Here is a 27469-nt window from a genome sequence, read left to right as displayed (position 1 = left end):
GGTTGGATGGCATCACTGACTCAGTGGTCAGGAGTCTGAGCAAGTTTCAGGAGTCAGTGATGGACAGGGAAGCCTGGTGTGCTGCAGTCCATGGGGTCTCAAAGAGTCGGACACGACTGAGTGACTGAACAACAACAAAACGGCCAACAAGGGGTTAATATCCAATCTATATAAACAGCTCATATAACAACATCATAAAAACAACTTGATTAAAAAATGGGCAGAAGCCTTGATAGTTTTAAAAAGAAGTAATGCAGAAGGCCAACAGGCACAGGAAAAGATGTCTGCTAGTCATCAGGAAAATGTAAACCCAAACCACAAGATCTCACCTCACACTTGTCAGAATGGCTACCATCAAAAAGAACACAAGTAATAAATGTTGGCAAAGATGTGGTTGGTTGATTGGAATATAAATTTCATACTGTGGAAAACAGTTTGGCGTTTCCTTTAAATAATTAAAAGTAGTTACTATATGATCCAGCAATTCCACTCCTTGGCATATATACTTCTGGAAAAGACAAAAACTTTAATTCTAAAAGACACACACCCCAATGTTCATAGAAGCATTATTTACAATAGGCAAGACACAGAAGCAACCTAAAGTGTCCATCAACATGAATGAATAAAGATGTGGTGTGTATATGTATACACACACAAATAAGCCTATAATAGAATACTACTCAGCCACAAAAATAATGAAGGTTTTACATTTGCAACAACATGGACAGACTTGGAGGGTATTATGCCAAGTGAAGTAAGTCAGAGACAAATACTGTATGATATCACTGTGGAATCAAAAAATTCAATACACTGGTGAACATAACAAAGAAAACTTCCCAATACAGTGAATAAGCCGGGCTTCCCTGGTGGCTCAGTGATAAAGAATCTGCCTGCCAATGCAGGAAACACAGGTTTGATCCCTGGGCTGGGAAGATCCCCTGGAGGAGGAAATGGCTACCTGCTCTAGTATTCTTGCCTCGAAAATCCCACGGACAGAGGAGCCTGGTGAGATACAGTCCTTGGGGTCGCAAAAAGAGTCAGACATGAAACTAAACAGCAAACTACCAGTGGGGAGAGGAAGAGGAACAATATAGGGGTAGAGGATTAGGAGGTATAAACTATTACATACAAAACAGGCTGCAAGAGTATACTGTACAATGTGGGAAACACAGCTAATATTTCATAATAACTAAACGGAGCATAACCTTTAAACACTGAGAATCTCTACATGGTATGCTTGTAATATGCTGCACAACTATACTGCAATTAAAAAAAGCTCAAAAGGCAATCAAAAAAGGAAAATCTGGAAACATTTCAACAAAATAACCCACTAATTTATGTAACTTCCTTTGCTTAGATCTGTATTTTTCACTACAGTTACTTGACTTTTTAGGTTATGGTCAATTTCTTTTCAAGATTTGAAAAAACTCCACTAGATATGAAAATACTTTTCTCAGGAATTTTTCTATGTAATGCATAATGTTTGATAACCAGAAGGGCTCTTTGAGTTAGAGTCAGAATCAGAAAAGGCAAGCAAAGACCTGGTCACAGCTCTGACTCACTATAATAAGGTTGATGAATGAAAATGTGAAAGAAGTTTTCAAAATCTGTTTTGCATCTGTTATTTCCTATCAACACACGAAGTGATGAACTAAAAGGAAAGAATGGACACTAGTCAGAATTACCTGAAGTCTACGATGAAGTGTATGAGAGAACCAAGCTGTCTGCCGTGCGGTCCAGTTTCCATGACCAGGGGCCTGAGAAAGCCTGTAGAGGCAACTGCTCGGTCACCGGGAGGGAGTGGGAGAGATGCCAGAGGCACGGGTTCTGCAGACGAAGGATGCAGTGGTGGGAGAAGGGATCTGGGCTGGAGACACCTGGTTTGAAAGCCTGCAGTGACACTTTCCACCTCCATGACCCTGGGCTAGGTGTTTGACTTTTATGACTTTACATCTTTAGAAAAGGAATGATAACACCTACCTAGCAGGGCTGTTAGATTATATGAGATGATAAATGCAAAATGTTAGCACAATGCTTTGCATATTGTAGGTACTCAATAGGCATACCTTATTAATACAGATCAGCATGGTTATTGTAGATCCAGGGAAAGATTCTCCAGTGGGTCCGATGGTTTCTTTTGACTATTTGTAGAAACATGACATAACTACCCTTACTCTCCTTTATCTCCAAGAGCACAGTTCCCATGACAGGAAATCCTAGTCTCATATTTTTAATCTTCACAGATTTAAGTGCTAACAGATTTCCTTATACATCAGATTATACGCTGATGGCTTTTTTATTCTTTGAGAAAAGGATAAAAATAGGGACTGAGAACTTCCATGACGCCATACTACAAAACTCACGTATTTTAAATAAATGTAAAAGGAACACACAGTGATTACTAGGGTGCTACATGGATTTACTAAAAAGAAATTTAACTTATCTTTTCAGACAGGATTACTAGATTAGGTCTGGGAAGTATGACAGTTGTGGCATAAATGAACTTTCTTAGGTAGAAGCCTAGGTCTGTCTGGATGTTTTTATGATAGCGTCGAAGCGGCAGTATGGGCTAGACTGAACACAGATTGACCTTGCCTCATGGGTCCTGCTAACCGTCTATCACAGGAGGCGGTAGTTAGTAGGCTCAAAGAGACTGACTGCTCAGGTCTGTCTACTTCTTATTTGTTCCGTGATTTTCATGAAAATATGGGTGGCATGTTCATCAAAGCTATAGATGGACTTCACTGTAAGTAAAAAAAATTGTCATGGATGCAAGAAATATAGCAGTAAAACAAAATTAAACAGATGCAGTTCCTATGCGTATAGGTAACAAACTGGATGGCAGAATGAGGAGGTAAAATGATCTCAGCACACTGTAGTAATATAATCAAATTTAAAAGGGATAGAGGACCAGTTTGGCTTCTGTGGCAAAGATCTGGCTAAGCAACAAAACCTTGGGAGGAGACAGGATTTCAGTCAACAGTACGCTTGGTGACTTTCTAACAGTGTCATTCAACTTCTAAAAAAAGCTAACATGATTTTAAGTTGCATTAATGGAAGTAGGTAGGCACTAGAACAGTGTGATTCTCACTTTTTTCTCATCCTAAATATGAATGAGAAATCATATGAACATTTTTCCGAATCACTGACTACAGTAACTCTCAGAGCAAGCTTCCAGTTCTCTTCTCGGGGTGAGGGAAAGGGGAGGGGTATGTGCTGTGAAACCACAACCATCCCCTGGAGATTCTAAAAAGCTGCCCTCTACCCCCCACTTGGGCAGGTATCACTCACCCTCTCCCCACTGCTCTTAGTCATCACCCAGAACAAGGTAATTAGTCCATACCTTGAATATAACGTTTGGCTCTGGGCCTAAGACTGACGCATCCCAAGCACACCTGGTTGAAGTAAGGTGCTCGCAGAACCTAATGAATGGGTGAAGGACGACGAACGTCTTCAGAGATCAGTGACTGGCTGGCGCAGGGACTCAAAACCAAGTTCTCTGGGGAAATGGAGATGCCTACTAAGTGCAAGGAGAACATGAGAATTATTTTCCAAAGGCTGAAGATCTGCCACATGGAAGATGGTTTAGACGTACTCTGCTGCACAAGGTGGAACAAAAGCAAGAGACACAATTCAGGAAAGAACCTTCTGGCAGTCAGCGCTGCTGGAAAGTTTGATTGGGGGAACCTGCCCGCCTGGCACAGTGAACTTCAACAGCTGTGCATATAACATTGCTAATGTGTCACTAAAAAAATGAAGGAGTGAACTTTAAAAACTTGCATTTAAAATGGAATAAACCAGAGCAGATTCAAAGTTATCTCTATGATGTGTTTCTCATTTGCTTACGTTCCAATATACTTTCTGAGGGGAAGAAACAAGAGTAGGTTAGAGTGAGGGCGTTCAGAGCATCTACGGGAACACAGGAGCACATGGGAATTTTTGTGGTGAACTCCTGGGCTAGAAAACCACTCAGTGTAGACTTTTTTCTTGGTATTAGAGTTGGGTGGGTGCCAGTGTTGTAAAGAATTACTTTAAAAATGCCTTGCCATTCTACGATTTTTGTTATCTAAGGAAACATATATTTACTTAGTTCTTCCTTCCATAAATACTAAGAACATTAATATTGTCACAAAAGCCACACATTTTTTTAAGCTTTAAGAGCTGGCAGGGGGACTTCTCCGGCAGTCTAGTGGTGAAGATGCCACGCTTCCACTGCAGGGACCATGGGCCCCACCCTGGGCTGGGGAACTACAGATCCTGCATGCTGCTCTGGGCGGCCAAAAAGGGAAAAAGAAGAGCTGGTAGGGGACGATTTCATAGGCAGCGCTGGGTGCCACAGGGTCCGTCTCCCCTCTGTACACATTTCTGTGTATATACACATTTTTAAGTAAGCTAAAAAATTTAGTCATTATTTTTGATTAAAGGGTTTATAAAAAAAGCTCATTACAGATTTATTTTGAGAAAATTGATAAAACACATTATGGTTAAAGAACAGAATTTGTAATAAAATGTTAAAGTGTTTTTTTTTTAGGCTTCCTTGGTTTGTCTGAGAGTTGGCTTGGCAGGCTGTGCAGCTATGAAATATTCATATTTGCTGAATAAACGAATGACTGAATTGTTACTAATGTTCGCCCATAGTTCTCACACCAGAGGAGAAATTACAAGATTGTTGGCTGCCCCGATTTGCATATTTGTATACAGAGTGAAGAAGAGGTAATCATATCTCTTTTCTTTCTCAGGGAGACACGAAAAAGAAACATGAATAAATAAAATGAACTAGCTATGTTAGCCCCAATTTCAGATTTATGCCATTTCTTTTCTCTCTTTCCTATTCACTTCCCCTGTCTCCTAAAATAAAGTTCACAGAGTAAATGGTACTTACTGTCTGTGAAATCAAGGCTGACCAATATGAGGAATGTCCAAAACAATACTATATTTTTACATTAAAAATCATTACTGAACAAACTTTTCTGGAAGAAAAATCACCACACATGTTCAGTTCTGTTGCTAAACATAGCTTAAGTCTGTTCAAATTGAACAGAGATCAGAAAGGCCGTTTATCTGCATTTTAGTACCATATCCTTTCCTTGGAGAATATCTAAGCCTTCAAGAAAGGCTGCCAACTGGAGTGAGGTCATTAGGATTAAAATGTAAAGAGTGCATTTTACATTTACCTTTGCCCAAAGTTTGGAGAAAGTGCTTACGCTGAAAGATTTTACCTTGAAGAAAAAAGTCTGGAAAGTTATATTATCTATCTTTTTGGAAAAAGACACTACTACTTATATTTCATTTGTGTACACTGTTAAGTTTCTGAAGTGTTTTCTCCTTCAGTCTCATTTTTTTGGTCAGATACAATTCTAACATTTTCTCTGATTAAAAGTTTAAAAAATAAACATTATATTCTAAATATAAATATGAACATAACTCTTATAACCCAGTCTGTGAATGACACGGGATGGAATTTAGACAGTCAAATGAAAAGCCTTTTAAGAGATGGAGATGAGCTGAGCGCCTACCTGCCATTTCCTGCCATGCCTGCATTATCATCTCATTAGCGCATCTGACACTAGCGACCATTGCTCCCTCCTGCCTAGATTCCATCCAGCCTTTAGTTTTCATCATACTGGATTCCTTGGTTACCAGCCTCTCCCTGCTCCTATTCAGTCTCCTCCAATGACATTTCTTCCTGAGCTCATTCAACCAATAAAGACATTTTCTAAGGTCTCTCCTTAAAGACTCTTTTTCAGTTTTTAAGCAGACAGCTCTGAACACCTTCCATACTCCGGGAGCCATGCTGAGTGCTAAGGATACAACGATGAGTGATGGACAGTTCTGCTCTCAAGGAGCTTGCAGTCTGTTGGGAAGGAGATAACATTAAAGTAAAAACTTCAAAAAGAGTTACAGATTTTGTTAAGTGCTATACAGGAAAAAACAGAGCATAGATTAAGAGCAATACAACAAAGGGACCTTACTGAGTCTGGGGAAGGCAGCCTGAGGCAGGGGTTTGTGGGGAGCTGCACACTTGAAGGATATGCAAACGGCAAAGTGTGAGCAGAGACCCTGTGTGGAGGAGGAGGATAGCGTAATGATAGGAGGTACAGAAGGGCATCCTCAGGGAGAGAGCACAAGCAGTGGAGGGGAAGAGGTAGTGAGAGTGCATCACACAGGGCCTTGGGGCCCGCCCCTGCCCTCGTGGTTTCAAATCTCAGCTCCAGGCCCAAGAGCCCAAGACTATCTCCATTTGTTGGCACCAGTCCTAAACTTCTGACTGCTGGCTGGACATTTACACGGCCGCATTCTCATGCCACCTCATTGTCTTTGGACTACCACAATGGTCTCCTAACTTTCTGTCCAGGTGCAAAACCACCTAAGCCGATCACAGAAAGCAGGGAGCACCACGTTCAAACTAGCAGCAGAGAGTGAGTGACTACAGTGGTCTATGAAAATCAACAGGATGGCAACAGTGCAGTAGCACGCAGTCTCAGAACTTAGGGTTCCCTTTGATCCATTCTGCTTTGAGTAATAGCGAAAACAAAACAAAAGACCACCACCTCAAAATCCAAAACCCCAGACAAGTGAGAACCTTCCCAAATTCTTAAATATCAATATTTGATAAATATTGAAAATCACATAAGGTGAAAATGAACTACTACAATTATACATTAAAAATACATGACAGCATCATTTTAGGAAGTACATAATTTATTACATGTGAGTTCATAATAAAATGGATACTTGGGAACTTTAAAAATGAGTTATGAGTAACAGATGTGAAATTCTCAAATCCTGAAGCCTGAAATACTAAAATTCTTGCATTTAAAAAAAAAAACCTCTTTCTCATGATTAGCATAGTTTGAAAATTATGATGCTTTTCCAAGGGAAAAAGGAGGAATTAAAAAATAGACACGTTGATGAAGGCAATGCGTTCTCCCCAGCTGGCTTTATGCTCCACTGAAGCTCAATATTGGATCATCTTTTCTTTACTTACAGGAAGCTGTCACTCTTCTGGTTTACAATAACCCTCCAAACAGAAAGGAAAACGCTTGTGCAAAATGGTCCTCTACGCAGGTTTTACCATTTTAATACACTTCTGGTCAACTGCTTCCCTAATTCTAGGGTTCTGTGAGTGAACGCTGAATAATTCTAAATATTTTCCAGATTCATCATGGAGGCTGCTTTTCTTCTCTGCACTGTAATCGCACTGAGCTGCAATTGAAATGAACAACCAGTAAGTAGTTACCTTTTTCTATGGAAAATCTTAGACTAGTACAAAGTGTAATGCATCACAACTTACAATTACTGAAAATAACTTTATTGTAAGGCGTCTTGTAAGAGGTCACTTCTTGTGTTCATTTCTCTTTTACTCTTGAGACTTTAAAATGATTACACTAGAGATATGTGTGTCAAGTATGACTTTCCACAGCTCAGTGAAATACTTACAATTTCAAAACATATTTAATGGATGAAAGGCATCTAGATAAACGTTTACCAGGAAAGAGACTAGAACACAAACTAAGTGCAAGCCAGCACAGTGCAGGGCTGATAATAAAAAGATGATGACAGGTCATAATAAGTCTACTGAGAAAATAATCCTTAAATATTAAGTTGGAACTGATGACACAGACACAAGGTGAAAAATATCTAACAGTACAAAAGAGCACACAGCATAAAGGGAGTCTTCCCGTCTCCCTCCTTCATGCCACATCCCTCTTTCCAGGTACAACCACCACTTCCGGCCTCTAAACAAATTTCTTGAAGTATCCTACGTGAGAATACATGCACATTATTGCTTCACTTTTCTTGAAGAATGATAAAGCACTCTACACAGCCTTCATGTTTCCCGTACTAAGCAGTCTCCGTTATTCCATCTGTCTTTCATCTTCTGTGCACTCTGCTCCACCGCAGCACTTCTTTTGGGTTGTTGTTGCTCAGCTACTCTGTTTAGAATATGAGCCTTTTATCATATACTGGGACTATTTTTCTCAGTTTGTCACTCACGTTACTTTTATACGCAGAAATCTGAAATCGTACATAGTCACATTAGTTTATTTTCATAGTTTCTAGGTTTTGTGTCACCACGCTGGTTTTTAAAAATCCCATACAGTGAAAAGAACACCATGCGGCATTCAGTAGTTTAGAGTGATGCACTCTAACCGTCTATACCATCATCCCAAGACGGATGAAGGCCCTACAGAAATCATTGATCAGAACAGCACGTTCCCAGCATGACTCAATGACTACAGTGCAGGGTTTGTGCTGAGCCAATGAGGAGAGGCTGGACTGCCTGAGTAAAGACAACATGTGAGAGACAACAATAATCTTTTAACCCCTTTACTTTACTGAATATCAAGCCCTTGAACGTGAACGTGAAGTCGCTCAGTCATGTCTGACTCTCTGCGACCCCATGGACTGAAGCCTACCAGGCTCCTCTGTCCATGGGATTTTCCAGGCAATAGTACTGGAGTGGATTGCCATTTCCTTCTCCAAGGGATCTTCCCAACCCAGGGATCGAACCTGGGTGTCCAGTGTCGTAGACAGACGCTTTACCGTCTGAGCCCCCAGGGAAGTCCCTTAGCAGGATATTATTTCTAATAGCAGTTCCCAATTTCTGGAAGAATATGGGAAAGTTAGAAAGGATTCAGAGAAGGCAAAGATAAAGATTTTTAAAAATTGAATATATGTCTTAGAAACAAAGTTTATGAATTGAATACTTTTAAAATAGAAAAAAAAAATACTAACCCCAGGGAATAAATTCCTCTTTGTGTTTGGGGAAAATGGTCAATGATTACTTTCTGTCTTCAAATGAGAACAGAATGGCAGGAACAAAAAATTTAAGGAAAAAACTGTAAGGCAGTTACTGACAAAATATTTTTAAAAAGGCTCACAAAGAGATTAGGAGAATCTGCCATTGGAGAGTTTAAATAACAGGAGACATATTAGCATGGACTGTGGAGGTTTAATGCTGTTGGGAAAGGGATGGGAGTAGATGCCAATTGGATTATATCATCAAGGTTCTGTAACTGGACCCTTGTTACTGTCCAACTCCAGGGAGCTGGTTTTCAGTACAGTCTGTTCAGTCGCTCAGTCGTGTCCGACTCTTTGTGACCCCATGAATCGCAGCACGCCAGGCCTCCCTGTCCATCACCAACTCCCGGAGTTCACTCAGACTCACGTCCATTGAGTCCGTGATGCCATCCAGCCATCTCATCCTCGGTCGTCCCCTTCTCCTCCTGCCCCCAATCCCTCCCAGCATCAGAGTCTTTTCCAGTGAGTCAACTCTTCGCATGAGGTGGCCAAAGTACTGGAGTTTCAGCTTCAGCATCATTCCTTCCAAAGAAATCCCAGGGTTGATCTCCTTCAGAATGGACTGGTTGGATCTCCTTGCAGTCCAAGGGACTCTCAAGAGTCTTCTCCAACACCACACTTCAAAAGTATCAATTCTTCGGTGCTCAGCCTTCTTCACAGTCCAACTCTCACATCCATACATGACCACAGGAAAAACCATAGCCTTGACTAGACGGACCTTATTTGGCAAAGTAATGTCTCTGCTTTTGAATATACTATCTAGGTTGGTCATGACGGCAAAATGATAGGATACCAAAAGAGGAACTCCCCAGGTCATTAGGTACCCAATATGCTACTAGAGATCAGTGGAGAAATAACTCCAGAAAGAACGAAGGGATGGAGCCAAAGCAAAAACAATACCCAGCTGTGGATGTGACTGGTGATAGAAGCAAGATCCGATGCTGTAAAGAGCAATATTGCACAGGAACCTGGAATGTCAGGTCCATGAATCAAGGCAAATTGGAAGTGGTCAAACAAGAGAAGGCAAGGGTGAACGTCGACATTCTAGGACTCAGCGAACTAAAATGGACGGGAATGGGTGAATTTAACTCAGATGACCATTGTATCTACTACTGTGGGCAGGAATCCCTCAGAAGAAATGGAGTAGCCATCATGGTCAACAAAAGAGTCTGAAATGCAGTACTTGGATGCAATCTCAAAAACGACAGAATGATCTCTGCTCGTCTCCAAGGCAAACCATTCAATATCACAGTAATCCAAGTCTATGCCCCAACCAGTAACGCTGAAGAAACTGAAGTTGAATGGTTTTATGAAGACCTACAAGACCTTTTAGAACTAACACCCAAAAAAGATGTCCTTTTCGTTATAGGGGACTGGAATGCAAAAGTAGGAAGTCAAGAAACACCTGGAGTAACAGGCAAATTTGGCCTTGGAATGCGGAATGAAGCAGGGCAAAGACTAATAGAGTTTTGCCAAGAAAATGCACTGGTCATAGCAAACACCCTCTTCCAACAACACAGGAGAAGACTCTACACATGGACATCACCAGATGGCCAACACCGAAATCAGATTGATTATAGTCTTTGCAGCCAAAGATGGAGAAGCTCTATACAGTCAACAAAAACAAGACCAGGAGCTGACTGTGGCTCAGATCATGAACTCCTTATTGCCAAATTCAGACTTATATTGAAGAAAGTAGGGAAAACCTCTAGACCATTCAGGTATGACCTAAATCAAATCCCTTATGATTATACAGTGGAAGTGAGAAATAGATTTAAGGCTCTAGATCTGATAGATAGAGTGCCTGATGAACTATGGAATGAGGTTCGTGACACTCTACAGGAGACAGGGATCAAGATCACCCTCATGGAAAAGAAATGCAAAAAAGCAAAATGGCTGTCTGGGGAGGCCTTACAAATAGCTGTGAAAAGAAGAGAAGTGAATAGCAAAGGAGAAAAGGAAAGATATAAGCATCTGAATGCAGAGTTCCAAAGAATAGCAAGAAGAGATAAGAAAGCCTTCTTCAGCAATCAATGCAAAGAAATAGAGGAAAACAACAGAATGGGAAAGACTAGAGATCTCTTCAAGAAAATTAGATACCAAGGGAATATTTCATGCAAAGATGGGCTCGATAAAGGACAGAAATGGTATGGACCTAACAGAAGCAGAAGATATTAAGAAGAGGTGGCAAGAATACACAGAAGAACTGTACAAAAAAGATCTTCACGACCCAGATAATCATGATGATGTGATCACTCACCTAGAGCCAGACATCTTGGAATGTGAAGTCAAGTGGGCCTTAGAAAGCATCACTACGAACAAAGCTAGTGGAGGTGATGGAATTCCAGTTGAGCTGTTTCAAATCCTGAAAGGTGATGCTGTGAAAGTGCTGCACTCAATATGCCAGCAAATTTGGAAAACTCAGCAGTGGCCACAGGACTGGAAAAGGTCAGTTTTCATTCCAATTCCAAAGAAAGGCAATGCCAAAGAATGCTCAAACTACCACACAATTGTACTCATCTCATAGGCTGGTAAAGTAATGCTCAAAATTCTCCAAGCCCGGCTTCAGCATTACGTGAACTGTGAACTCCCTGATGTTCAAGCTGGTTTTAGAAAAGGCAGAGGAACCAGAGATCAATTGCCAACATCTGCTGGATCATGGAAAAAGCAAGACAGTTTCAGAAAAACATCTATTTCTGCTTTATTGACTATGCCGAAGCCTTTGACTGTGTGGATCACAATAAACCGTGGAAAATTCTGAAAGAGATGGGAATACCAGACCACCTAACCTGCCTCTTGAGAAATCTGTATGCAGGTCAGGAAGCAACAATTAGAACTGGACATGGAACAACAGACTGGTTCCAAATAGGAAAAGGAGTACATCAAGACTGTATATTGTCACCCTGCTTATTTAACTTACATGGAGAGTACATCATGAGAAACGCTGGACTGGAAGAAACACAAGCTGGAATCAAGACTGCCGGGAGAAATATCAATAACCTCAGATATGCAGATGACACCACCCTTATGGCAGAAAGTGAAGAGGAACTAAAAAGCCTCTTGATAAAAGTGAAAGAGGAGAGCGAAAACGTTGGCTTAAAGCTCAACATTCAGAAAACGAAGATCATGGCATCTGGTCCCATCACTTCATGGGAAATAGATGGGGAAACAGTGGAAACAGTGTCAGACTTTACTTTTTTAGGGCTCCAAAATCACTGCAGATGGTGACTGCAGCCATGAAATTAAAAGATGCTTACTCCTTGGAAGAAAAGTTATGAGCAACCTAGATAGCATATTCAAAAGCAGAGCTGGTTTTAAGTAAGCGTTTTCTTTACCACAGGGCTTCCCCTGTGGCTCAGCTGGTAAAAAAATCTGCCTGCAATGCAGGAGACCTGGGTTTGATCCCTGGTTGGGAAGATCCCCTGGAGAAGGGAACAGCTACCCACTCCAGTATTCTGGCCTGCCATGGACTGTATAGTCCATGGGGTTGCAAAGAGTCGGACAGCACTGAGCAACTTTCACTTTCTTTACCATGGTCCTTAAAAAAGATAAACTTGAAGCTTTAAAGACTGTGATGTAGAAATTTAATTTCTATGTATTTAATTACCTATTTACCACTCAATGACCATGCTAAGAGCTTTATATGTGTTAACTCCTTTGATCTTTCAATAACTCTATCAGGGAGGTGTTATATTATCCTAAACATGAACAGACTGAGGCTTAGAGATGTTGAACCTGCCCAAGGTCACATGGCTAATTAATGGTATGAGGTTATTTGCCGGACACCAAAATACCTCCACTCAAGATACTGCCCTGAACATGTTGGCTCCTGTAACCTTATAATCTAAATGAATAAGTGAATTCTTAAATAATGAGCTCATCCTTCAGTCCATAATTTCATAAGAAATTAAACTTACCTGATAAAACTATAATTACTTTTAAGAAGGAAAGGTAACAGAAAGGCAAGTTATGATTGGATTTTGAGAGCCATGCCATGCTCATACCAGAAGCAGATTAACAAAAAAATCTATAAATATCACAAACTGAATTCCGTGAGTATTTAGGGTTAATTGCTTTACTTGCTTTACTATATATGAAATTACCCAAGAATAATGTTACTTATTAGACTAATAATATCTAAGAATAATGTTAATTTTGATCAAAACAGTAAATTTATAACCAAATATAATAATACACTTGGTTTGTTTCTATCTAAACTATGTTTCCAGCCTATCTTTATAATCACTAAACTCCTCTCATTTTGTTCCTAACAGGAGAGACTATTTGCTCCTACTTTAGAACAAATGGCCCATTTCATTTACGTGATATGTGAGCATTATGAGTAACTGTCCCTTATTATTTCATGGATATTCTGCATTTTCTACTCTATTTCCCATTGGACAACTTTTATGTGGTATTTGAGATTTATATGGTCACATACAAATGTCCATTAAATGAAGTTAAACCTATAAGCTAGGTAATTTTTTTTCTATTTAAAAACTGCAATAAAAACAGTTAGTGCAATTTGGAACACTATATTCAAAGCAATGTAATTCACTTTCAAATCTCTCAGTGAATACCTGTCTAGTTTTAGGCAGAACATAATTCTAGAGCAGTGCTTACTGTGACTGTGAGAGTTGCTCTATATGATGCTGGCAAATATGACAGTCATGCCTTCATGCAGCTTTTGAGCATCTGAAATCTGACTAGTGTGAAGATTTCAATTTAATTGACTTAAATTTAAACAGCTGCTAGTGGCTACAGCTATCCATATTGGACAGTGCAGTTCTAGATTCAGGTGATGTTTATTTCTGTTTCTAAAGTTTACTTTTTCAATCTCAAATATTAAAGAGACTAATTTTAAGTAGCTTAGTCAAATAAAAATAAAATACTAGTTCTCTGGAAACTGTTGAGGAATGTTTTTAATCTGTGACTTACTCAGACTCTCATCATCCAGGCATAATGAGGCTGCTTCCTACCTGCTGGGAGGCCGAAGCAGCTCTCTGTTCTGCTTCACTCAGTCGCCTCTGAAGTCTGTTGGATTTTTCCTGATGCTCTAGAATTAACTTTTCATTCTATTAAGGGGAAATACAAGACAAGTTAGAGATCTGTACGTGGCATGGAGGTGTTTCATGGAATTATCAATGAAAAATCTGAACATCATTTTATCACTTACAAAATGCAATGGCAATATATCTCCAAACTCTTATTTTTCAAGTTATGAATGCCAAAGCTCAAAACTGGTTTTACATTATGACGAAATTGGTGTCCTCCCCGCCCCCACCACCACCCACCGCTGTCACAAACCACCGAAGAAAGTGAATTAAATCCAAAGCAAAGTGAACCTGAAGTTAAGACAAGGACGTTCAGTTTGAGATGCTAGAAAACTGCTCTGCCGTCACCTGCGAGTGTGAGAGCACAGACCTGGGCCTCACAAGCAGAGTGTCACGAGGGGCGGGCTGAGTCTGCGTTTTTGTCAGGCTCTCGGGTGATGCGGACACTGTTGGCTGGGGCGCTCAGAACCACTGTGCTCGCAGAGCTTCCAGGGAAGTGGTGACATCTTGTACACATTATTAAGTCAAGGAGCAGAAAATACTCATTCCAGAAATCCTGATTTTTGCAGAATTAGACTTATCTTAGGGCTTCCCTGGTGGCTCAGCAGTAGAGAATCTGCCTGCAGTGCAGGAGACCCAGGTTTGATCCCTGGGTCAGGAAGATCCCTTGGAGAAGGGAATGGCAACCCACTCCAGTATTTAGCCTAGAGAATCCCATGGACAGAGGAGCCTGGTGGGCTACAGTCAATGAGGTCACAAAGAGTCAGACACGACTGAGCGACTAACATCTGCACTATTGAGACTTATCTTAAATGATTTACATGCTGAAGTGAAGTTGCTCAGTCGTGTCTGACTCTTTGCGACCTCATGGACTGTAGCCTACCAGGCTCCTCAGTCCATGGGATTTTCCAGGCAAGAGTACTGGAGTGGGTTGCCATTCCCTTCTCCAGGGGATCTTTCTGACCCAGGGATTGAACCCAGGTCTCCTGCATTGTAGGCCGTGGCTTTACCCTCCGAGCCACCAGGGAAGCCCTGCTGATATGCTGAAAGTATTACTTAAAAAAGAGAAGGTGGGGCTCTCCTGGTGGCTCAGTGGTAAAGAAACTGCCTGCAATGCAGGAGAAAGTGAAAGTGAAATCGCTCAGTCATGTCCGACTCTTTGCATCCCCTTGGACTGTAGCCTATCAGGCTCCTCCGTCCATGGGATTTTTCCAGGCAAGAGTGCTGGAGTGGATTGCCATTTCCTTCTCCAGGGGATCTTCTCAACCCAGGAATCGAACCCGGGTCTCCCGCATTGTAGGCAGATGCTTTACCGTCTTCCCTGGTGGCTCTCCTGCAATGCAGGAGACATGGGTTTAATCCCTGGGTCAGGAAGATCCTCTGGAGAAGAAAATACCAACCCACTCCAGTATTCTTGCCTAAAACATCCCATGGATAGAGGAGCCTGGAGGGTCAGGCACAATTTAGTGACTAAAACAACCACAAACAACAGTAATAAAAGAAGAAATCTTTTCCAAGTTTCCCAATACATCTGCATATATCAGAGAGTATCAGGGTCAACGGAGTTATTAAGGCACTAGTAGGGGTTGTGTTATATTTAAAGAAACACCCTGAAGCCCTTATCCCCTCAGCTATGGATGCAACCTTACTTGGAGTAGGTTCTTTGTTGATGACTAAGTTAAGATGAAGTCATTAGGGTGGGTTCTAATCCAATATGACTGGTGTCTTCATAAGAAGGGGAAAATCGGACACAGAGACTGACATGTACAAAGGGAAGAACATAGGAAGACACCATCAGCAAGACAAGGAATGCTTAAGGCCACTGGAAGTGAGGAGGGAGGCCTGAAGAGACTGTCCCCTGGGGAAGTCAGAAGGAACCAGAGCTGCTGTCTTCCTGAGTCTGGACTTCCGGCCTCCAGAACTGTGAGTCAGCCAGTATCTGCTGACTGAGTCACCCCAGCCTTTCTTCCTCTGTTAGAGCAGCCTCAGGCAACTACACAGGCATCATGACTGTCAATCTGTCACAACATGGTGTAATGCAGACAAGTGCAAGCAATCTATCAATTAAAAAATGTATTAGCCTTCTCCACGCTTAACTACTAGCCTAAAAAAAAAAAAAAGTCTATGCACACACAGAATTATTATAGAGTTTTTTTGAACTAGATAGTTCCTGTGTCCCAACATACAAGTGATAAGAGTGAATGTCATGCCTAGTAATACAAAATACTGAAATAACTATCCTGTTAAAATGTGCTTATTCTATTTCTTATTGTGCCCAAAAGCAAAATTAAATTGTATGAAGAGAACACTATTAGCTGCTCCAATTTACCAAGATGTTTAAATATGTAGTCTTAAATTTAAGAGGCACATCATTAACATTAGAGAAAACTTGAGGAAAAACTGCCATCCTCTATACTAATCATTTTCATAGTTACAATCAGATGATATATAAGGTACATATTTCTGTGCAGCTACCATAATGGTGAAGGCAGAGTCCAGATTAGATAAATCATAATATATGCAAATGTTCTTTTTCTAACTGATCATTTGAGTTGCTTTTGATCTTCCAAAAAAATAACATTACTGTGTTGAATATTTTCCTTTAAAATTTTTTTTCATATTTTAAATTATTTCCTTAGGACAGATTCGTGGAAGGGGGAGCTACATCAAAGAGTATTTTAATGGCTATGGTCTAATTGTTTTCTAAATTTCTCATGTCAATTTGTAATGCTATAAGACTGAAGGGCAATGACTTCACTAACGCTCCTAAGGAAGGCCATAGAGAGCTAGTGGGCCACACAGCCTGTTAATGAAATTCCAAGAAATATGTCAGAAATTAAAACATCAAATAAAGAAGTAGAGTTCTAGAAAGTTCTAATTATAATCTAGAAATTGTTTAACTCTTTTTCTTCAACGAAAACAACGATAAACCCTTGTTAACTTTAGTTCTAAAGCGTTAATGTAAAGGAATGCTTTCATATATTCCAGTAGGCAAAAGTATTTCCTACATGTCTTTCTGATGGATTAAAACAAAATTAGTGGAACTGGGTTAAAAAAAAAAAATCTTAGACATGCACAGAAATAAAGAGGATCTGAAACAGCACAAGCTATACTGGTGAAATTGAAATAGGAGCTCTGTCTGTCATTTAAATATGATGAATCACTGACGTCCAAAGCTTTTATTCGCATTATGTGTGGACTTTTAGTGTTATGTATGATTTCTGCAAGAAATACTCACATCCGCATGGTCATTTCCAAGTAGAGAATTAATTTGGACTTGGCTCAGGTAAGATTCTATAGCATGCGCTTCCCAGGAGGGCCATTATCTTACCTCAACTACCTTTTCATTTGCCATTTCCAGCTGAGAAAGCAGCTCTTGGGTATGAAGTTTCTGTCGACTCAGCTCACTCCTATTAATCAAGAGAGAGGAAAAAGAAAAGAAGAAAAAACCATTACTATAACTGTTCACAAACCTAACAAAATAGAATCTTTATTAGTGAGGTACATGTTCATGTTCTGAACAAAAAATATCTTGTGTGCAAAATAAAAGTTGCTTACTAATAGGCCATATCTGGAATGACTCATTTCTTTGTAAAATACACATATACTCTGGAGCGTGGTAGCACAACAGCGAGAATACACTTAACACTACTGAACTGTTCACTTAAAATAGATTGAGACAGTAAATTTTACAATTTAAATAAAGGTTAAAATTGTCCATTTTATATTAGGTATATTTTACCACAATAAAAAAATCAAACCTCCCCTCACATATTTCAAAAGTGCCAAAGTATCCCTTATGTCACTATCTTGAGATATTATTTGGCATTAAAATAAAAGTATATTCATATTAAACATATAGTATTTGTTGTTTTTAATGTTCATATAGCGCTTCTTAGAGAGGCCCAATTCTTGGAAATTTAAGGTAATGTTAATCACTCCAAACACCATTTCAGCTCAGTATATTCAGGATTAAAATATAAGTTTTGATTGTTATTTGTTTTATCTTATGCATTCATATCCTTTATGCTTTATTAGATAGAATTATGCACATAAGTGTCATCTTTTTTTGTTGTTGTTTAACATATAAGCATTGTATTTCCTTTGGCCAAAGATAATCTCAAAAGTCCCAGGTTAGAAGCAGATACAATGGAGACTTTAAAATAACTTTACAAGATCAAATTAATCTGAGTATTAAAATAGTTCATTCAGGACTGGTTTTTATCCTCTGACATTACTTCTGCTTCTAAAATAAATCAGTAGATTAACACTGCCAGTTATCAGCTTTAACTTTTTTTCAAAGTGAGCCTAAAAACCTGGTAAGTTCTGCAAGTGTCCTATATTTGAATGGATAGTTAAAATCAGCAAGCTATTTGTTATAAATACATAGGATAGAACAAAAAATGTCCACAAATCAATTTCACAAATATCTACTGACCACTCTAGCATGTGGTGTAAACACCTGGGTGTGCCATAACAGAACTTACAGACTAATGGGGAATGGCTTATTCCTACTCAGTGGCTTCAGCAGTACAGGTCAGGTCACTGACAATGAGGAGCTTGAGCACTGGTCACTGAGTGTGTGACAGACAAACTCAAATGTTTCACCTTAGCTAGTTTTGGTGGTAACAATACCAGGTAGTGCTGGTGGTAAAAAATCCACCTGCCAATGCAGGAGACATAGGAGACGCTGGTTTGATCCCTGGCTCAGGAAGATCCCTTGAAGGAGGAAAGGGCAACCTGCTCCAGTATTCTTGCCTGGAAATTTCCATAGACAGAGGAGCCTGGTGGGCTACAGTCCATGGGGTCGCAAAGAGTCAGACACGACTGAGCATGCATGCACACGTATGACAATAAGGTAGGATAAATTGCTGTGCTTAAAGTATCTCGTGTAGCTTACGGGCTTCCCAGGTGGCACTAGTGGTAAAGAACCCACCTGCCACTGCAGGTTAGATGTATGAGGCATGGGTTAAATTACTATTACTCCTCAACATAACAAAGAAAAGCAAAATGACTAATGTGGCCAGCCTTCTGGGCTGAATGTAATTAAACGGTATGCACATCAGTGCTAATGAGAAATAACCTCTGAGTACTATTGAGAGGAAGACGATACAGTGATCGTAAAGTTGGCCAACACTCAGTTTATACAATACCTTTTCAGACAACACCTACTGCATGATTTGATACCTATGCTATTTGCTTACCCATGACAATTTATTTGAATAATACAAATAATTTCTAATAATTACTATTAGATAGTAATAATTTCTCACAAAATTTAGGATCACAATGATACAAATTATTAACTTTAAAAAAATGCATTTTTTAAAATCGGAGGATAATTGCTTTACAATGTTGTGTTAGTTTCTGCCATGTAACAACATGAATCAGCCATCAGTTCAGTTCAGTTCAGTTGTTCAGTCATGTCTGACTTTTTGCGACCCCATGAACCGCAGCACACTAGGCCTCCCTGTCTATCACCAGCTGCTAGAGTCTACCCAAACCCATGTCCGTTGAGTCGGTGATGCCATCCAACCATCTCATCCTCTGCTGTCCCCTTCTCCTGCCTTCAATCTTTCCCAGCATCAGGGTCTTTTCAAATGAGTCAGCTCTTTGCATGAGGTGGCCAAAGTATTGGAGTTTCATCTTCAACATCAGTCTTTCCAATGAACACCCAGGACTGATCTCCTTTTGGATGGACTGGTTGGATCTCCTTGCAGTCCAAGGGACTCTCAGTTTTCTCCAACACCACAGTTCAAAAACATCAATTCTTTGGTCCTCAGCTTTCTTTATAGTCCAACTCTCACATCGATACATGACCACTGAAAAAACCATAGCCTTGACTAGACGGACCTTTGTTGACATAGCCATAGATATACATATATCCCCTCTATCCTGAAAAAATTATTAGCTTTAAGTTCCTTTTCATCTGTGTAAATGTCTATTCTATTGTGTATCAAGCAGTCACCCTCACTGGACAGTGAGCAACAGTGCTCTCCACCGAGAAAGTGGAGATAATGGTAATGGTAGTAATAATAGCAAACATTCCCCTGCTTACTCTGTGTGGTGGTGCTAGTGATAAAAAACCCACCTGCCAATGCAGGAGATATAACAGACATGGGTTCAATCCCTGGGTTGTGAAGATCCCCTGTAGAAGGGCATGACAACGCACTCCAGCACTCTAGTATTCTTTCCTGGAGAATCCAATGGATAGAAGAGCCTGGCAGGCTACAGTCCATAGGTTGCAGAGTCAGATATGACTGAAGTGACTTAGCATATCGCTATTCTAAATACTCTAAACTAAAAAGGTCAATTTTCATTCCAATTCCAAAGAAAGTCAATGCCAAAGAATGCTCAACTACCGCACAATTGCACTCATTTCACACACTAGTAAATAATGCTCAAAATTCTCCAAGCCAGGCTTCAGCAACACGCGAACCTTGAACCTCCAGATGTTTAAGCTATATTTAGCAAAGACAGAGGAACCAGAGATCAAATTGCCAACATCCGAGGGATCATAGAAAAAGCGAGAGAGTTCCAGAGAAACATCTATTTCTGCTTTATTGAGTATGCCAAAGCTTTTGACTGTGTGGATCACAACAAACTGTGGAAAATTCTGAAAGAAATAGGAATACCAGACCATCTGACCTGCCTCATGAGAAAATCTGTATGCAGGTCAGGAAGCAACAGTTAGAACTGGACATGGAACAACAGACGGATTCCAAATTGGGAAAGCAGTATGTCAAGGCTGTATATTGTCACCCTGCTTATTTAACTTACATGCAGAGTACCTCATGAGAAACGCTGGGCTGGATGAAGCACAAGCTGGAATCAAGATTGCCAGGAGAAATATCAATAACCTCAGATATGCAGATGACACCACCCTTATGGCAGAAAGTGAAGAAGAACTAAAGAGCCTCTTGATGAAAGTGAAAGAGGAGAGTGAAAAAGTTGGCTTAAAGCTCAACATTCAGAAAACTAAGATCATGGCATCCAGTCCCATCACTTCATGGGAAATAGATGGGGAAACAGTGGAAACAGTGTCAGACTTTTTTTTTTGAGCTCGAAAAACACTGCAGATGGTTACTGCAGCCACAAAATTAAAAGAGGTTTACTCCTTGAAAGAAAAGTTATGACCAACCTAGAAAGCATACCGGAGAAGGCAATGGCAACCCACTCCAGTACTATTGCCTGGAAACTCCCATGGACAGAAGAGCCTGGTAGGTTGCAGTCCTTGGGGTCACGTAGAGTTGGACACGACTGAGCGACTTCAGTTTCACTTTTCACTTTCATGCACTGGAGAAGGAAATGGCAACCTATTCCAGTATTCTTGCCTGGAGAATCCCAGGGACGGAGGAGCCTGGTAGGCTGCCGTCATGGGGTCACAGCGTTGGACACGACTGAAGCGACTTAGCAGTAGCAGTAGCAGCAGCAGCAGCAGCAGCAGCAGCAGCAGCAGCAGCAGAAGCCAGCACATTAAAAAGCAGAGACATTACTTTGCCAACAAAGGTTCATCTAGTTAAGGCTATGGTTCTTCCAGTAGTCATGTATGGATGTGAGAGTTGGATTATAAAGAAAGCTGAGTGCCGAAGAATTGATGCTTTTGAAATGTGGTGTTGGAGAAGACGCTTGAGAGTCCCTTGGAGTGCAAGGAGATCCAAGCAGTCCATCCTAAAGGAAATCAGCCCTGAATATTCATTGGAAGGACTGATGTTGAAGCTGAAACTCCAGTACTCTGGTCACCTGATGGTGAAGAACTGACTCATTTGAAAAGACCCTGATGCTGGGAAAGATTGAAGGTGGAGGAGAAGGGGACAACAGAGGATGAGATGGCTGGATGGCATCACTGACTCAATGGACATGAGTTGGAGTAAACTCCGGGAATTGGTGATGGACAGTGGGGGCCTGGCGTGCTGCAGTCCATGGGGTCGCAAAGAGTTGAACATAACTGAGCGACTGAACTGAACTCTAAGTGCTTTATATAAACTAATTCTCTAGCTTTCATAGTAACCCTGTGAGATGCCCATTTTTACACACAAGACGATTTAGAGGCAGAGGCATTTACAAATCAAGTTAAGTAACTTGCCTGGAGTCACACAGCTAGTCAGCTGAGAGTCAGGATTGGAAAACCAGGCTCTTTGATTCCAGTCTGTGCTCTTAGCCTCTCCCCTGTACTGTGCACCACGGCAGGCAACTGCTGAATGTTGGTTAGATGAGTAAATAAAAGAGAATGTTTGTGTATGTAAGGGGTATTTTAAGGAGCATAGATACTTACCTGGAAATCTGACAAATTATATTTTTACTTCTGATTTCTTCCCTAAAGCTTCAGTCCTATACTCAAATTTAACATGACTAACATCAAACTTTTCGTACTACCCTGCCAATCTACTTTCTCAGTGCTGAGATACAACCTACTTTTCATCTTCCTACTCAGTCTTTATACTGACAACATCACTGCTTAGGTTAAAAACTGTAAAGTCGATTCTATTTCTCGCTTTTTCTTGAATGCAACATCTAGTTTGCCCCTAAACAGATTCTTCTGTGCAGTAGTATTTCTTGCATCTAATGTTCATTTCTATTCAGTGTGACCATCACAACAAGTTCTTATAACTTAATTTTTAGATTTACTGCAGCTGCCAACTGCTTGGGCTTCTCAGTATCAGGTGAAAAACTGTATGCAAAGCATCCATCGGTGCATACAGAGGTGCTCAATTAACAGTGTACTTTTCCCTAAATGCACCCACCACTGGGTATTTCTCCTTCTAAAGCACCACTTCAATAATTTGCTTCCTTGAGCAGTAACTTCCAGTGGTTCTCTGCTACTGGACAAAACAGTCCAAATTCCTGAGATGGACTTTCAGATTCTTCTAAAACTTTGTGTAATTTATCTTTCCAATCTTCTCTTCAATAGGAACCTTTCAGTTCAATCAGTTCTCACTGTCTCGCCAATAGAACACATATGTGCCATCTCTAAGCTCATGTTCATGTCATTTTCTGTATCCTCTTCTGTGGATCTTCCACGAAAATCCTGCCTACTCTTTAAGATTCCACCTTTGCTCCACTTCTTTCCATGTCTCTTTCCTGGTTCACTTTAATCCAGATGGTTCTCTTCTCACAGCAATGTGTTAATACTTATTTTATGTAGAAGACATTTGGCAATTGCCTATTGTAATTCTAATGGGTGGTTTATATATGTGTGTATGCGTATACAAGTACACACACACACACACACACACACGTGCCCCCAATTATAATGGAAACTTTAAAAAGGGGATTGTTTTTAGTTTCTACCGTATATGCCAAAGGACTTTACACATAGGGATTTAATAAATATTTGCAGATTTATGGCTAAATTTTCATAGGGAACTTAGCAGTTAGAAAACATATTTTAGATAAAGATTTTAAAAAATGTACTTACAGTCTGCTACTTTCTCCAAAGGACTTGAAGAACCCAAGAAAAGGTAATTTTTTAGTTAAGCATTTCCTTTAAGTTTCACTCCTGAATGAAATTTTAGAAGGTATTAAAGGCTGGGGAGAAAAGTGATTTCACCAGCTCTGTCCCTCGAGACCTTCCTAGAGCCTGCCTGTCAGTACTTTGCAACTCCTTATTTCTCTGTCAGGATATTTCACTGCAGGGATAAAGGAAAGACTCAGGAGGATGATCTGACTCTGTATTATCTATGAGAAAATGTCTCTTCATTAGGGAACATAATTGAGAATTCCTTAGATCATTAGTGATTTAGGATATACATAAAATAAAGCTTTCCAGAAAGTTTCACAGTGGTATTACATTTCAGACTCTAGCCAAGTAAAGCTATATAATCTCTTCGCTGGAAATCTTTAAAAACAGCAATGTCCATATCTATTGGGGATGATTTAAGCGCAGCCGGCCAGGAGGTACAGAGATAGACAGCATTTCCAGTTTCTGTGTGACATCATGGCAGCTAAAGATCACTTTATACTAGCCACAGAATTTAAATGAAACTGTACCCAAGTTATCCATAATTTCTAGCATAGTATCTAACACGTTATAAGGTTTAAGGTAAAATTATCTTCTACCGACTTCCTATAACTACAGAAGAAATAGGCATTCTTTATAACCCCAATGGGAACTGCTTAGTCCATTGGTGTCCTAAATAATTTTCAGTTCACAGATATCAATTCATGTGCATGTGAGAGAAAATCCTAGTCACGCCTACAAAACATAATTGAAAAACTAGTTGTAAAAGGTAACTAATTCACTACCTTCTGTGCAGAGAAAATTTCACAAAATGATTCATAAATAAATGAATGCTGCATTTACTAAGAAAATATTAGAATCAGCACTGGGAAGTCATCCAGTTCCTCAACTGGAGACAGAGGTGGGTGAAGAGTGAGCACCAAGGCCAGGGCCCTTCCTCTGGCCCATGGAGAGGTTTTGGGTAGGTTCACAAACACCCTGAACTATACCCCAGGATCTTCACATTTATCCTGTGTGGGAAGAAGATCCAGAGTCTTCCTCCAATTTGTAAGAGGTCTGAGCACTAAGGAAGGATAAGGATTTTGGCTGAGCTTTTTGCATGGAATATACAAAATTCTGAAAGAATTTTTTTTCCCTTTAAAGTATGAGCATACTGATTGGAGTGTTTTAATGTTGAATGTCTTTCTTACACAAGCCACATCCATAATGATATCATCTAATTATTTCCACTTTTGGTTTCATTACAGTGGTACAAGAATTTAAAGGCACTTGGCAAACAATTCAAATACAGAATTATTCTAGATTGTTACAGTATTCACCCTATTTTACAGTTGCTTATCTAGACCTAATTCAATAGCATATTCTCTAAAAGTATACAATTCCATTTAAAAAGAAACAATAACTTTTCCTTTCTACTAACGTATCACTGGTTTAATTAATTATGTATTTCTGAAACTGGCATATAACCTGGTTTGGGAACAATCACACTGATATTGACAGTGTCAGACAACACTAGAGTATCTAAGTTGATTAGACAAGAGCATGCAGAGTGCCTTGGGCATTGGTCAGCACGCTTTCTACAGAAACTTCACTGGTTGATGATGCCCACGATTAAGTGGACATCAGCCAGGAGGGTTTTCCACTACACCTGATACAATTAATATTGTACTTTATTATAACCTTGGGCTTCCTTTGTGGCTCAGCTGGTAAAGAATCCGCCTGCAATGCGGGAGACCTGGGTTCGATCCCTGGGTTCGATCCCTGGGTTGGCAAGATCCCCTGGAAAAGGGAAAGGCTACCCATTCCAGTATTCTGGCCTGAAAAATTCCATGCACTGTATAGTCCATGGGTCAGACATGACTGAGCGACTTTCACTTCTATTATAACTTCAATGCTGCAAAATAGTAGTTATTCTCATCTTATAGATAGAAAAATTAAGACTCAGAAAAGTTAACGTTCCTAAGGTCAGGCAGTGACTGAAAGAAAAAACGAGTTTCATACTCAATCTTTTTATCAAAATGTTCTCTCAACTAAAGCACACTGCCTCTTACCTTAAGCCCAATCATTTACAAGAGGTATTATTAAAGTATGTCTGTGGCATAACATAATATCAAGATCTACAGGCAAAGCGAAAAAAATTTAATCCCGAGTATGCAGCAAAATGGTAACTGCAAAAACTGTGACCTCAAAAGACCTAAATATGAAAACAGGTTTCAAATTTCATTGAGTTAACTAAAAACACCACAGGTTTGCAGGCCAGTTTCATCAATATCAGGGCAATGTTGGTCACAGTCCAGGTTCCTTCTTTCCCAATCTGCACTTAGATCCTCCTAAAGTGATCTCATTTAGGCCATGACCCTGTCCAATATGCTATTGGAGAGAAGTGGAGAAATAGCTCTAGAAGGAAAGAAGAGGCCAGGCCAAAGCAGAAATGACTCCCAGTTGTGGATGCGTCTGGTGGTGCAAATAAAGAACAATATTGCATAGGAACCTGGAATGTTAGGTCCATGAATCAAAGTAAACTAGAAGTGGTCAAACAAGAGATGCCAAGACTGAACATCCACATTTTAGCAATCAGTGAACTAAAATGGACTGGAATGGGCAAATTTAATTCAGATGACCATTATATCTATTACTGTGGGCAAGAATCCCTAAGAAGAAATGCAGAAGCCCTCATGGTCAACAAGAGTCCAAAATACAGTACTTGGGTGCAGTCTCCAAACTACACAATGATTTTGGTTCGTTTCCAAGGCAAACCATTCAATATCATAGTAATCCAAGTCTATGTCCCAACCACTGATGCTGAAGAAGCTGAAGTTGAATGGTTCTATGAAAACCTACAAGACCCTCTAGAACTAACACCAAAAAAGATGTCCTTTTCATTAGAGGGGACTAGAATGCAAAAGTAGGAAGTCAAGAGATACCTGGAGTAACAGGCAAGTTTGGCCTTGGGATACAAAATGAAGCAGGGCAAAGGCTAACAGTTTTGCCAAGGTAACACACCGGTCATAGCAAACACCCTCTTCTAACAACACAAGTGACGACTCTACACATGGACATCACCAGATAGTCAATACCGAAACAGACTGATTATATTCTTTGCAGCTGAACTAGGAGAAGCTCTATAGAGTCAGCAAAAACAAAATCAAGAGCTGACTGTGGCTCATATTAGGAGTGTCTTCTCGCAAAACTCAGACTTAAATTGAAGAAAGTAGTGAAAAACACTAGGCCAGTAAGGCATGACCTAAATCAACTTCCTTATGATTATACAGTGAAAGTGACAAATAGATTCAGGGGATTAGATCTGGTAAAGAGAGTGCCTGAGAGAACTATGGATGGAGCTTTGTAACACTGTACAGGAGGCAGTGACCAAAACCATCCCCAAGAAAAAGAAATGCAAAAAAGGTAAAATGGTTGTCTGAGGCGGCCTTACAAATGGCTGAGAAAAGAAGAGAAGCGAAAGGCCAAGGAGAAAAGGGAAGATAAACTATCTGAATGCACAGTTTCAAAAACATCTACTTCTGCGTCACTGACTATGCCAAAGCCTTGGACTGTGTGGATCACCACAAACTGTGGAAAATTCATAAAGAGAAGGGACTACCAGACCACCTTATCTGCCTCCTGAGAAACCTGTTTGCAGGTCAAAAAGCAACAATGAGAAACAAACATGGAAAAATGGATTGGTTCAAAATTGGGAAAGGAATACGTCAAGACTGTATATTGTCACCTTGCTTATTTAACTTACATGTAGAGTACATCATGTGAAATGCTGGGCTGGATGAAGCTCAAGCTAGAATCAAGATTGCTGGGAAAAATATCAATAACCTCAAATAAGCAGATAACACCACCCTTATGGGAGGAAGTGAAGAGGAACTAAGGAGCCTCTTGATGAAGGTGAAAGAGGAGAGGGAAAGAGCTGGCTTAAAACTCAACATTCAAAAAACCAATATCATGGCATCTGGTCCCATCACTTCATGGCAAACAAATGGGGAAAAAAATGGAAACAGTGAGAAACTTTATTTTCTTGGGCTCCAAAATCACTGCAGATGGTGACTGCAGCCATGAAATTAAAAGACGCTTACTCCTTGGAAGAAAAGTTATGACCAACGTAGACAGCATGTTAAAAAGCAGACGTTACTTTGCCGACAAA

General features: G+C 40.1%; 1 protein-coding gene across 1 annotated transcript in view; it reads right to left on the bottom strand.

Annotated features, from left to right (window-relative positions):
• Positions 1-6806: 6806 nt before the first annotated feature.
• SCLT1 (sodium channel and clathrin linker 1) overlaps positions 6807-27469 on the bottom strand; it is a 257901-nt gene continuing 237238 nt past the window's right edge. The window contains exons 19-21 of the mRNA XM_068989603.1: positions 17191-17269; positions 13785-13880; positions 6807-7206 (exon numbers count right to left, since the gene is read on the bottom strand). Coding sequence (XP_068845704.1) covers positions 7144-7206; positions 13785-13880; positions 17191-17269 — 238 coding nt within the window. The 3' untranslated portion in view covers positions 6807-7143. The remainder of the gene's footprint in view (positions 7207-13784; positions 13881-17190; positions 17270-27469) is intronic.

Source organism: Capricornis sumatraensis, chromosome 17 (genome assembly GCF_032405125.1).
Source record: "Capricornis sumatraensis isolate serow.1 chromosome 17, serow.2, whole genome shotgun sequence".
Classification (NCBI taxonomy): Eukaryota; Metazoa; Chordata; class Mammalia; order Artiodactyla; family Bovidae; genus Capricornis; species Capricornis sumatraensis.
Note: the sequence above shows the minus strand (reverse complement) of the source record. Positions and strands in the feature narration are given on the sequence as shown.